This window comes from Taurulus bubalis (assembly GCF_910589615.1).
Source record: "Taurulus bubalis genome assembly, chromosome: 3".
Lineage (NCBI taxonomy): Eukaryota > Metazoa > Chordata > Actinopteri > Perciformes > Cottidae > Taurulus > Taurulus bubalis.
The window spans coordinates 35544802-35558703 of record NC_136591.1 but is presented as its reverse complement, the minus strand read 5'-3'; the positions used below and the strand labels follow the sequence as shown (position 1 = coordinate 35558703).

General features: G+C 39.7%; 1 protein-coding gene across 1 annotated transcript; it reads right to left on the bottom strand.

Moving 5' to 3' along the window:
* Positions 1 to 251: 251 nt before the first annotated feature.
* On the bottom strand, positions 252 to 13053 carry f13a1b (coagulation factor XIII, A1 polypeptide b). Its single transcript, XM_079214825.1, has 15 exons — positions 12976 to 13053; positions 9706 to 9929; positions 8855 to 9043; positions 8475 to 8723; positions 8247 to 8365; positions 8065 to 8172; positions 6528 to 6702; positions 5656 to 5794; positions 5100 to 5203; positions 4879 to 4967; positions 4597 to 4750; positions 3994 to 4269; positions 2207 to 2367; positions 1899 to 2035; positions 252 to 1312 (listed from the first exon to the last, which is right to left on the bottom strand). Exons 2-15 carry the CDS (start codon positions 9890 to 9892, stop codon positions 1171 to 1173), a joined length of 2229 nt encoding a protein of 742 aa, XP_079070951.1. The 5' UTR covers positions 9893 to 9929; positions 12976 to 13053; the 3' UTR covers positions 252 to 1170.
* Positions 13054 to 13902: the final 849 nt, after the last annotated feature.

The window sequence follows — 13902 nt, the reverse complement described above, 5'->3', positions numbered from 1 at the left end:
GTTTGTGGTGTTCCATGACAACCAGGCGTACCCAGAATACCTCATCACCTTCAAGTGACTCGGAGGGGAAAGTGCTGATAAATTATTGTTCGACAAAGTACGCTTGAGAGTTAGTATTCCCTCCAGGAATTACTATTGCTAAATTTGGAGGCAGTTTTGAATTTGTTTTTGGAAAGCATTGCTTTAGTGATGAGGTTATGAGCCCTGACTCACAGATGCACACTTCTGGGGAATATACCATCACAAAATGATGCAGTTATGAATCTTTTATTTGCTTGATATTTGCATTTGTTATGACAAAGAAAGATGGGGACAAACTGAATTGATAGCTTGATATAAAAGGGTGGAAAGAGCTCTTTTGCAGAAACTTTATTAGTTACATAGTGGGAGTACATCTTGAAAATTAAGTTGAAGGTGTGTTAATCAACATTTATTATTTATTAAATGAAAGAAAGCATCACATGGTTAGCTCATACATCTCATCCACAAACAATTATCCGTCAGCTCGTTTTTATGTATTTCTGCTTCTAATGGCCAAAAATAGATTAATGGAGCCTTAAAATGTAATATATATTTTGAAATCACAGACTGCCTTAAATCCCTCACTATTTACTCCATAGTGCCTTGCATTTACTTACTGCATATTCATGTGAGTGTGTTAATTCTGAGTGTGAAAGTCAAAAATCCTACAATAAGTTGTTATTGTCAGAAGTCCCTGTTTACCGCTCACTATAGAGTAAAATATGGAGGCTCTTTATAGTCCTCATAAGGAGTAGTGAACGATTAAATTAGGGATGGATGTCAAAGACAGCCATACTGTGTAACCTCAACCCAAATAAAGAAAATATCAATAAATGGTGCTTTTGGAACGATTTTGTTGTTGTTGTTGTTGTTGTATTTGGCGCCATCTAGCAGTGAGGTTGCAGATTGCAACAAACTAAAACGACTCTTGTGTGCAAAGCTTGTAGGAAAACTACGGTGGCCGACACAAAAACACTTTCAGGTGATTAAAGATCTCTCTTTTCTTCCGAATACTATCACAATTTGTCATCATAAATGCTGAAGCTACACCTGTTAAGCTGCTGTAAACCTATTGTTATGTAACTATGTGAGCGGTTTATACTTTGTAAATGAGTTGAATGTTGTCTGGCGTCAGCAATCCTACAGCGATCAGTCAGCGATGGTGACAGACGCCATGCCGGAGACCTGCCTGAGAGCAGGGCAGTCCAGAGAAGCCATCAACCTGGTTCTGCCGGCCCTCTGCGGGATGAAATACTCGGTCCAGGTCAGAGAGGAGTTTCCTGGGATCAGACTGAAACCAGCAGAGTTCAAGTTAGATGCCAGAAAGAGTGCACAGATGTTTTGGGGTCTTAAGATACTCAAGACATTAAAAATATGGTGTCAAGAAGCTTTAACACCTTATGATAAGCGTACAAAAACATGCTTAGACCTGCAATGACCGATTTATTTGGTCTTGTGAACACAACATAGATTTATTAGTAATGAAAGTTGGGTTTCTTCATACATTTATTTATTTATATGCCACTAAAGTATTTGTTTCAAAGAGCCTTTCAGACACAAGCAACTGAACATTTCTTAAGAGTGAACAACAGGAATTCATGACACTTTGATGCATTAAAAGTGCGTTATAGGTTATCTATCTACACATTGAGCATGACTATTGTACCCTTATTGTAGAGTTTTTCTTTTCTTCATTTAGGGCAAATGGACCATCAGTAATGTAACGCGTAGTTACGAACCGATGAATACAGGCGGTGACGCAAAGAAGGAATTAGAAAACTGTGAATTTCACTTCAGCTGCAGGTTTGTGTTGTTATAAAAAAGGTACAAACTGAAACACTGACATATTTAACGAGAAAAGACTGGGCTGAACTCACCTGTAAAATTTGGTCATGGGCAGCATGATCCCGGGTCCTTCCAGGCGAATGTAAACGCCCTCCAGGCTGAAGGTGAAAGGGTTTGTAAAATCCACAGTCGCCGTCATCTCCTCATTCACTTTGCCGCCGCCGGACACCTGAAGAAAAGAACAAAACAAAACATGATAAATCTGCTTACAAGAAGAACTTAAAGAGGAAAGGAAGTGGAAACGTGTAAAAAATAACCTTTTTGCATCTTATATAATGCAGGATGTCAATACATTAAGATGAATTGTTTGTGTAGAGTAGATGGACTAAAAGCAACAGACCGCGACGGTGAGTTTGGGATTGTGCAGAGAGACGACTTTCATGGCGGTGATGATCTGGCCCGTCTCCTTGATCTTCCCAGTGACGATGAAGTGGAGGTTGGTCTGTTCCACAAGGTTCTTCATGTATTTCTGAGACTCGACACGCACCAACTCCTTCACACCTGGAGAACACAAAAATACAGCTCTGCTCTCTCTGCATTGACCGTTCATATTTTCATTTTAATAACCTGAGAGACGACTGAACTTTATTGACTTACATTAAGATACTTGGGTAACACTTTATAATAACTACACTTTATTTGGTTTCACTTTATAAATGATGGATTACCCATTTTATACATTAAGTATTATATATTACAAACCAATTATTAAGGACTTATATCTGATTAATTAGATCATTTATAAAGAATTAGTAAATGATTAAAAACGTATTTAAATGTAATTTATTCATGCATTTACGAGTCGTTAGTTAAGTATGTTCTGTGACCTCATCTAAAGTCAGGACTATCTATGCTTTACGACGCATTTATAAATGACATTGAAAAGCCAGCAGTGCCTCAATGCTAACTCAGTTATCTTCTCAGCAGAAAAGGGGAATAGACACAGCACAAAGTGATAAAGAACATTAATATTTATTGCAAAATGCAAACAATGTACTCATATTGGGGTACATGTTTACGCTATGGGAAGCGATGTCCATCAGTGGCAGAGTGGTGAGTATGTTTCATAGTGTGCTGGCACGTACTATTGATTATGAGAATCTAGCTAGCGAGCCAGCTATCTAGCTAGCGAGCCAGCTATCTAGCTAGCAAGCCAGCTAGCAAGCTGGTAGTGAGTATGTTTCTCAGTTTGCTGGCACATACAAATGATTGATTATGAGTAGGCTATCTAGTTATCACCTAGATTGGTCTACTTACAACTGAGGTGGTGCGGTGGTGCGTACCTCTCTCAGGACCTCTGACTAGCTTGCTAGCTGGCTAGCTAGCAAGCTAGTCACAGCTTGCTAGCTAGATACTCATAATCAATAATACGTGCCAGCAAACTTAGAAACATACTCACTACTCGTGCCACTGACGAGCATCGCTTCCCATAGCGTAAGCGTGTGTCCCACTATGAGTACATTGTTTGCATCTTGCAATAAACATTAATGTTCTTTATCATTTTGTGTTGTGTCTATTTTCCTTTTCTGTTGAGAAGATAACGGAGCCTTTTGTTAGCTTTGAGGCACTGCTGGCTTTTCAATGTAATTTATAAATGCATTTTAAAGCATAGATAGTCCTCACTTTAGATGGGATCACACAACATACTGAACTAACGACTAGTAAACGCATGAATAAATGACATTTAAATATTTGTTTAAGAATTTACTAACACACAAATTATCTCATTAATCATCTATAAGTCCTTAATAATTGTTTTTACAATATATATATTACTTAATTTACAAATGTGGAATCCACCATTTATAAAGTATGAAAACCCAATCATGAAACGCTGCATAATAGTCAAGCTTATTCATCAAGAATAAAACATTCATAACTGTGTTTATGAATTGCATACTAAAGAGTGTTAATGTTGGAACAATGCTTTATAAATGAGGAATTAAGTGTTTACTCACACTTAACTAATGCTAAATAGCGTGTAGTTATTATAAAGTGTTACCGATACGGTTACTGTTTACACATTCTTGACCATATATTTAAACTTGTCTATGGTTGCTGAACTAATATAATGAAAAAGTCACTTTTTATTTTTGCTGGTGAGAAATAATAAAACGCCTTTCTCACTTTTGTTGGGCTCAATCGTCACGGTGGGATTCCTGAACAGGAACTCGGAGCTGGTGACTCCGGTGTAATACACCACGCTCCCGTTGATGTAGGTGTCCACGGTGCGGCGCTGGTCGCTGCGGTTTATGAACTCCAGGCTCAGCTCGAAGTCGTCGCCCACGCTGATCTCCAGCGTGGGCAGGACCAGGTCCACGTCAGCCTCGGGGAGGTCGGACTTGTTTCGTTCACAGCCGTACTGCTCCGCTTTTTCCAGGACGGTCCGCTCCTCTGTGCTGCCTAGAGAGGATGATTGTAAACATGAAGCGCCAGACTGTCTTTTCAGTTTTTATGGATTCATGTTGGGGCCTTGTTCAGCATTTTAGTTGTGATTGCTGATTTCAATTCAATTCAATTTGATATGTACAGCCCAAAATCACAAATTTGCCTCAGAGGCTTTACAATCTGTACAACATACAACATCCTCTGTCCTTGGACCCTCGCAAGGAAAGAGATATACAGGTATGTATATAAAACATATATACCAGTATATATATATATATAACTTCTATTACTTAATTTAGAAGCTGCCTGCCTGCTTTTAAAACATTATTTTGTCTCTTCTACCTTCAGGAAACTTGTATTGATCGGTGATATCTCGACGGGTTACGTCTCCTGGAGTCTTGGTCAAAACCAAGCGGCCTACATGAGTCCGGTTCACCTTGACTGGCTCCAGGGATCCGTCATTACTCCGGGTGTAAAACACCACATCGCTGTTGACCTGTGGAGAGACAGACCTCGAGATGCTCAAAAAAACACTTGCTCTCAGCAATTTACAGACAAAATGATCAACTTTTTAAATTTATTTTCAAGGAAATCACACTGAAACAATGTAATTCAAAGACTCACCTCAGCAAACACAAAGGCAGCATCAAATGGGAAGCATATCTCCCCGTGTTTTATGGCCTTGACTGATGCAGGACCACATCTGTACATGCCTTTATGGAAGATAGAGAAACATATTCATATTCTGGGATTTCTGTGAAGAATTGAATGAGCAATTAATTGAACTCTTAATGACCCATAACCTTTTATCATAAAGCCAGCAAATATTGTATATTATTATTTACCATCGCTGGTCTCCTGTGGTGTCGCATCCACAACCTGCCAGCCTCCAAAGCCAGTTCTGAGGTCTGGTCTGGACATGTAGCACTCATTCCAGCAGTGATAGTTCCTGATAAAAAACATGATTTACATTAAAAATACCATCATAGACATTAGTATGATACAAAATCTGTCTGATTATTATCTAAACGTGTCTGTTATGCATGGAGGACTCTAAATAAAAAATAAGACAGAAAAAAGATAGAGATATCTTGAGGTTTGGGTCTGTAGATGGCGCTGAAAGTGGAGTGCTTAGCATGTAACGGGTTCATCTTCTGAGGAGCATGAACGTGCTCAAAAAATCCCATAGAAAACGATTGATTACATTTTTTAAATTCCCTGTAAACATGTGGAAATTTCGGGATGATGCTGATGTTAAAGAAAAAGTCTGGGCGTCATCCAAAACCATTAGGATTCATCCTCTGGGGACCATGACTATTCAGAACTAATGTTATGGCAATCTCAGTCTCACCGCTAGTCAATATATCTGCATTACGGTGAGTTCCACTCAAGATGTGTTACCAGATAGTGTCTTTGGTGCGGACGCGGTCAATCCTGCTGCTCTCATCCAGGATGATGTCGGTCTTCAGGTTCCCATCGTTGTCGTGAGCGGAGAAATAGTTGGTGACGATCCGCGATGGGATGCCCAGACAGCGCAGGACTAGAGGAAAAACATTGAACAAGAGAAGACTGAAATCAAGGAGTGAATAAAGTAAAATAGAAGTCATGATTATAATACAAAGTGGGTGTGGCTCAGTGAGCGAGTGGGTCGTTAAAAAAAAAGAAGGATGGCGGTTTGGTCGCATGTCAAAGTGTGGCCTTTATGTAGTGTTTTAAAATGTTATGATTAATATTATTATTGCTTATCATTGAGTCTGATTATATGCATTGTTTTATGTGTTTTTGTGTTATAGAGTTAGCATGTATATATAGTTTATTTCTTAATTCTATTTTGCTCTAATTTTACTGTTTTACAATGATCAATTTATCTATTTATCTTTATTTGGTGTTCATGATTTTTTGTCTTGTCAATCATTTGTACATATTTTTGAATTTGAACTTTAATCGAATGATAAAGCCAGACACTGAGCCCCAAGTTGCAGCCATAATTCTACAGATGGGTCAAATGTAATATATGTATACGAATGCAATACATTTTTGGTCTCTATGTTTCCTCTCCTATCTCATTTTTTGCTTGAGAATTTAGGCATTTCTGACTGATGCTGCATGATTACGTTTCCTGGTGTTCAGGAGTTCATTTATAGCAACACGGTTGCTCTTTCTCATCTTCTTATGAAATTCTCTGTTGAGGGCAAGAAAAGACTTGGAATCAGATTGGAGAGGATAAATGTATTTTTTTTTCTTCTGCTACTTGGATCCAGTAAAGTTCTCACAGGTGTTGAAGACGGCGGCGTAGACCCAGCACTGAGCGAAGCAGATGGGCATCTTGCTGTTGGCGTAGGTGAGTAGGATGTCTGTGCTGCCAATCCAGGAAGTGGGCGCCACTCCGTAGGTGTAGTCGCCGCTCCAGTTACCCACCAGCACGCCTTCGTCATCACGAGAGTTCAGCTGAGCAGATTTTAGACATGTATGAAAAGGTCCCGTTGACAATAGCTATATTTCAGACATTTTACACTTTAAAAGGCCTTAAAATCACACGGTCATGACATACTACTAGACAGACTGAAAGTCTGGGTAGGACTCTCTGGCGCAGCACTGAACTAGTTTGAATCCTTCTTGATAGACTGACAACACTTTGTGTCGGTAGCTAATTACACATCAGAGCTGACTAGGATGACATGTGGTGTTCCCCAAGGTTCAATACTGGGGCCTCTTATAATTATACAAACTACTGGCTCAGACTATGAAAAACAACAAAGTGTGTTGTCATAATAATGCAGACGACACACATATAGACATTACATTTTCATTTTAGCTGACGCTTTTATCCAAAGCGACTTACATTTTTGCTCTATAGACCGCAGACACAGCAACGGGGAGGAATTAGGGGTTAAGTGTCTTGCTCAAGGACACATGGACTAGCGGAGCCACCAACCCTCTGATTGAAGGACAGGCAAGCTAACTACTTAGCCACAGTCGCCCCATACAAATAAACTTGCCTTGCCTTAACTAACGACTACTGACTACCTGAATCATGAATTGCAGTATTAAAACACGTTTAAAAAGCACATGTTAACATAGTCTCTAACCATTAGTGCATATCTAAATCATTATATGTATAAATAAATGCATGAATAAATGATAAATACATTTTATATCATTTTTGTATAATTTACTCATTTACTAACATTAACACAAATTATCCTATAAGTCCTTAATACTTCATTTAGAACTGGGGAATCCATCAATTATAAAGCATGAAAACCTGATCATGAAACAGATAATAGTCAAGCTTATTAATTAAGAATATACCATTTAGAACTGTGTTCATGTTGGAACAATGCTTTATAAATTATGAATTAAGTGTTTACTCATGCTTAACTTAGCTAAATAGAGTGTAATTAATATAAAGTGCTACCTAATTATTTTATGAGGCAAAACATTGAAATAACAGCTTGTCATATTTTCAATGGTCTGAATCCTTGTAGATAAGCTGCTATAATCAAACAACTGCAAACATGGTTTATTCATTATTCATTAATAAACCATAATACTATTTGGAATTAGTATTAGGATCTCTAAAAGTTATATTTACTCCCTTTTTTCTTTTGTGCTGATCCGATCCGTGACTCTGATCCGTTGCAACATTTAAGCGCAGTCTCAATGATATTATTCATTATATCAGCAATATTGTATGTTTTATTGCACAGTAATGTTCTGTGTGCATTGATGCACCATTTAACTGCATACCGTATGTATCTGTAAGCCAGTTCCCTGTATGTTAGTGGATGTCCATGAATTTTTTCTCACCATAGCAGAAGCCTTCCTGGTCACCCTGATGGGGTCTCCTCTGTTGGTGATGGGCATGTCAGCCCGGTCCATGATGTACAGACAGGCATCCAGGACTCCGAAGTTAAACTAGAAAGAAATAAGTCAAAAATAATTTGGAGATTCAGTCCTGAAGTCTTCTTGAGATGTGTTTTTTCTTCTACCTGTCCATAGTTCCAGTCTCTCTCAGCGATGTCGTCGTAGGAGCCGTGGTAGATGATCCCCATCTCCGTCATCACGCACTCCTGCCTCTCGCTCTCATCATCCAGAAACACAGCATCATCTGAGGAAAAAAAGACAGCCGGTCACGTGGGTTTTCATGGGCATGAAAGTGAGAAAAAAAAGACAATGACAAGGCAAAAAAAAGTTGTGTTCAAGAAGCCTCAACCGACCCGACACCCAGGGGTTGAAGAGGATGTAGAGGTCTCGGATCTTGTCCCGCCTGGTCCTGCGGATGCCGAAGGGCGTCTTCACAGCGACGTACATGTGGTACTTCCCCACAATGCAGTCTGCCTCGGGAGTGATGCCCATGGTGACCCGGTTGTCGGCGGTGCTTGTGACGCGGCCTTTCCAGGAGCTTTGACGCTCCTTGGTGGGGAAGACAGGAATATAGGTGCCCTTGTTGTACTGAGGGCTGGAGCCTGGGCGAACAGGGAGTAATGGCAGATTTATATAAAGGACAAGACGTCACATGCAAAAAAAATGGTGTATATAAATGCTGGGTGTAACATATCACTTTTACAACCATTAAATTACAGTGTGCTCAGCTCACCAATGACAAACTCCACAGCGAACGTGTCTGTAGCGGGTTTGTAGGGTCGGTTGAAGGAGATCTCGACATTGAACTCTTGCCCACGACGGACAATGAGATAGTCAGAGTTGAACATCATGGTGTGGTGTTGCTTCTTGTTGCTCCCGTCCTTCCTCTTCATCATGTCCACTTCGGAAATGTCCAAAAATTCTGATTTGACACAGAGACAAAGACATTCGTGACCATTTGCAGTCATATCACAAAAGTCCCAGTCACTGTATTAATAAACTGCGGTTACATCTGGATATCTCTCACTGAGCAGCTTTCTGACAATGCCACAGGGTGGAGAGTAGTGACGAGCTGCAGGAAGTGATCAGAATTCATCCTATTTGGACGTCATTGATGTGTCAAGCATGTGTCAATCATGTGTCAATCATGTGCAATAACTAGATATCTCCCAAATACACCAAAGGTTAGCACTAGCTCGTGGTTTATTTGTATATTTAAACATAAGATTAAAAAAACTCGTAAAACAAAGATAAATTGTCTTAACAATGGGGAAGTTTCATGGTGATATCTATGAGTTACACGTTTTTACTGTTTTCCCCTGTAGTGTCTTCAAAATGAAGTGAATATTAATCTTTAAAGGCAGTTTTCTCAGAATTAAATTTTTCTCAGACTGAACGAGAAATCTCCACTTCAGCACTTACATCCACCAAACTGCATCATTTTCCCACTTTAACATAACATGTCATAATACTTGTAATACCAAAAATAGCTGTCTTAATGTAAGTACTCAAACTGGGGAAGTTTCATTGTGATATCTATTTGTTCATGGTTTCAAACTATAACTTGTATATCCACTCCCTCACCAGTCATGGGTGGGAATCCTCTTGGGCCCGGGACCCCAAAGGGCTCAAACTCAGGCATGTCGGTAGAGTCAGAGTTTGAGCTGGAGGTGGGATCCGCGGTGCGGCCGCGGTTCGTCATCTTGGGAGGAGGTCCGGTGGGAACAGGGGGAGCAAGAGAGGAGGTCGGGGCGGCACCTGGATCAGACATGGCGGTGATCGTTCAGGGTGGAGGATCCGTCGCAGGACTGGAAGAGGAGAGCGGATGGAAAAACACACATTTTTTGTTATGCAATAAATCTGACTGCACATTAAAAATATGCCTCTAGTTAATTAGTTTAAGGCTGAATTCCCACCATGCTCCGTTTATTCCTGCATGGTAGGCAAACTGTTTTAAAACCCATCTGCTTTACATCTGTGCAAAAACTGGAAACACTCCTGATTGTGTGTGTGTGTGTGTGTGTGTGTGTGTGTGTGTGTGTGTGTGTGTGTGTGTGTGTGTGTGTGTGTGTGAGAGAGTGTGAGTCCTTGTCCCTTTTATTCAAAAAAGGACCTTTTTTAATATTGGAGAGGCCATTAAAGTAAAATGTATGAAAATATCAAAGCTTGTGAATGATGAACCAACAGAGTGAAATACTTGTGCATCACATGTGGTTTCCATGTGTGTGTTTGTGGGTTGGCTGGAGGGGATTTTACTGTAAAATGTTACTAAAGAAAGACTTTTTCGGATTTGGGGATTTATTTTCACTTCACAAATATTGTTTTTATATATTTATTTGCGGTCACACACAGAGAAACAGAAGGAAGGAAACCACAGCGAGTCCTCTGTGGGAAATCATGTCGTTATAGAGTCCTATAATGATGGTATACGAGCAGTAGAGGTAATCTCATTAAAAGTATTACCAAACATAATACAGGTTGTATTATTGGTAGCAGTGAGAGGAAAACCGTTAGTCAAATTAGTATTTATCATAATAAAGACATTACTCCTCATCCTATTATACTGTTTGTGGTTTAAAAACAATATTTGGTGAGTTATTTATCTCTTTAATTAAGTGAATATATTTGGGTTTTGGACAAAATAAAGGATACTTTACCTTCTTAAATTCTCACTATTATTTGATTTATTTAATAGACCAATCAGTTAGTTGAAAATGTAATTCACAACATGAATGATTTGCATGTAAACACCACGTGAGGGAAATTGAGCACATAAGATGAATGTGTTTGCTCAAAGGCATCATTACAACCCCCTCCCCCACTTTAAACATGTTTTTTTGAATGTCTCTCAATTTTTTTTTTTTATTAGTTTGTTTGTTGCTGTAATATTGATTTAAAAACACAAAAGCATTGCTGTTGACTTACAAGTGATATTAGTGTTAAAAAAAAAGAGTTAAAATCTCCTAAACCAGTTTTTTCCAAAACCAAATAAATCAAATTATGTTGAAAACAATCAACACACTCACGACAGCAGATTTAAATGTGGGTGTGAACACATCCAACAAAGACTCTCAGTTAACTGAGAATGACTCATTCAATCCACAAAACATGAAAACCAACTGCAATGACATCAACCCTCTCAGCATGAACTCACTGCCACGACCATTATGTAAGCACGAGTTGACCATTACACACACCGCCGCTGTTTTCCTAAGGTGCTAGCAGAGCGTACACACAGGCCGTCGGTGTGTGTGTGTGTGTGTGTGTGTGTGTGTGTGTGTGTGTGTGTGTGTGTGTGTGTGTGTGTGTGTGTGTGTGTGTGTGTGTGTGTGTGTTTCAAACACCTGCCCGAGAACGAGGCCCATTGTTGCGTAATGTGGGCGTGTCCTTGTCGAGCAGAGACATTTGGGACGACTCGGATGCGTGAGTCATCATTTAACACAGTGAACACTCTGTTTTCACCTCAACCTCAGAGAGAGACATGCTTACCTTCTGCAGACTGGCGGAGCGACAAGTGGGCAGACAGGCAGACAGGCAGACAGACAGACAGACAGACAGACAGGCAGGCAGACAGACAGACAGACAGGCAGGCAGACAGACAGGCAGACAGGCAGCACAGCGGTGGAAAGAAACAACTTTGAGGGACTTATTGTGACAATATTGTGTTTTTTACTCGACCACATCAGATTTAACAAAGTTTATACCTAAAATGTGAAATACCATTCAAGCTCATTGTCACATTTCAGGTGTTTATGAGGTGTTACAGTGAATTTCAGATGGTTTCATTTAAGTAACTACTTGACGCCCAAAGAGGTCAAACCAAAATATGAACACAGATTTGCGTAGAAGAATTTACTTAATTATCTTAGGATCACTCACATTTATCTTTCACTAGACTAAACAAGCTAAATGTTTTTTAAGGAGCTGTGGAAAAAGTACTTTTACTTCTGTAAAGTACTCCTTCCTCCACTGTTGCATCACATATATAGTCCAAAGTTTAACAATGTGCAAATTGCTGATTTCAGTGTACCATGCAAGTCCTATTCATGTTAAATAAAAGCAAAAACTCCCGAAATGTACTTAACTTAAATAACATCACATGACATTTACTTGTGCAAGTCAAACATGCCAATCTCCCTCGAGCGCCACCTTTAGAGACAATAGGAGAAAGAGAGAGCGATTGGTCCACTTATAAGACCACTGCATCTTACCTGGAGACACCCCGACTACAGTGGTGTTTGTTTCTCTTCGTTTAGTGACAGGTTTGGTGTAAAAACTTTAAAAAGTGTGGAAGAACTGTGAAAAATGCTGACTCAGGACAAAAGATCCACACACATGTTCCCCAGCAGGGCCGAGCCTTTTTTGTTCTACACCATAAAACTCTCTGCCAAGACTATACTTCCCACAGCAAAAGTCAAGTGAACCAGGTTTTGCATGTATCATAAACTTTATGGACATAAACCTCCAGTTTTTTTTATTGTTAATGTTTCTACTACAAAAACTATAATATTCAGGTAAAAGCATTGATTCAGGTTGTGACATCTGAACAGTTGGGACCTGAAAAGTGTATCAATATTAAAATAATCCGGGTAATGCACAATAGGCTTTGTTTGTGTTTGTTCAACCGTTTTTTCAAGAAACAAGAAACACAAGAAAAGCAGAACATCTTAAATGACTTTCAGATGTGGCATCATTCTTTTGCATCTTCACATCTGGAAGGTTTTAGCAAAACAAAACTACCAAGCTGCTGTGAGGAATTGCTCGGTGCGATTAAATTGATGCGCCGCAGCGGAGTTCTCACAAATTAATGCAAACGTTGTGTCTAAAGTAAGTTTACGTGCAGAGTGGACTCACCTCAGATGAAAAGTCGGAGAGAGAAGCTGCTGTTGGTTGGAGTCGGTCTGCTGCTGCTGCGCCTTGGGAGACTTCTGCTTCTGCTTTTATATGTGTGTGTGTGTGTGTGTGTGTGTGTGTGTGTGTGTGTGTTGCCATCGTGGGTGTAACGGTCAGTCCAAATAGGAGCAGGATGTGGAATTTACCGTCTCTGTACAAACCACAGCTGGATGAAGCTCAGACAGATAAAGTCTGGTGTTTGAGCTCTGAAGCCGTCAGATGAGACACAGTTTGATATCCATGCATGTTTAACGTGACGAAGATAACCATCTTCATCGTATTACTGATGATAAAGAGGACACACATCTTTATTTGGGATCAGTTTGTTTCATTAGCCTGCAAGGATTACTAAAACAGGTTGCACATACATTCATGGTCCCCAGAGGAGTTGCAATAACTTAATACAGCCCTTGTTACTACCGTCTACAGTCTACCATGACTGTATTCAAGGTGAGAAGATCCTACAAGGTACGTAGTGTCTGGGATTCCACACTCTTATGATGGTTTGTGTGGGCATATTTACGAGTGATGCTTTTCTCGGGGTGTTGGTTTGGGTTTGGGTCGCCTTACCACCAACGGTGCGTCCTCTGTTCTAAATATAGAGGATGGGATTTATTCTTTTTTTCTTTCTGAATTTCACTTATTGAGGTCTAATAAACTTAATGAATACATTTCCTTCCTCATTTAACATTCGTAAAGCCAATATTTGTTGCATACAGTACATGTTTGCTTGCTAGCAGCAGGCCTCGTCTGCACTGCCTCAGTGGCACATTTCTACATTTCTTGGCACATTTTTCTTGGCTGCAAACGCTAGATAAAAACAAAACAAAAACAGGGACAAACATTACTCTAGAGCACTACCAGTGGTCAAAAACTCCTTAACTGATG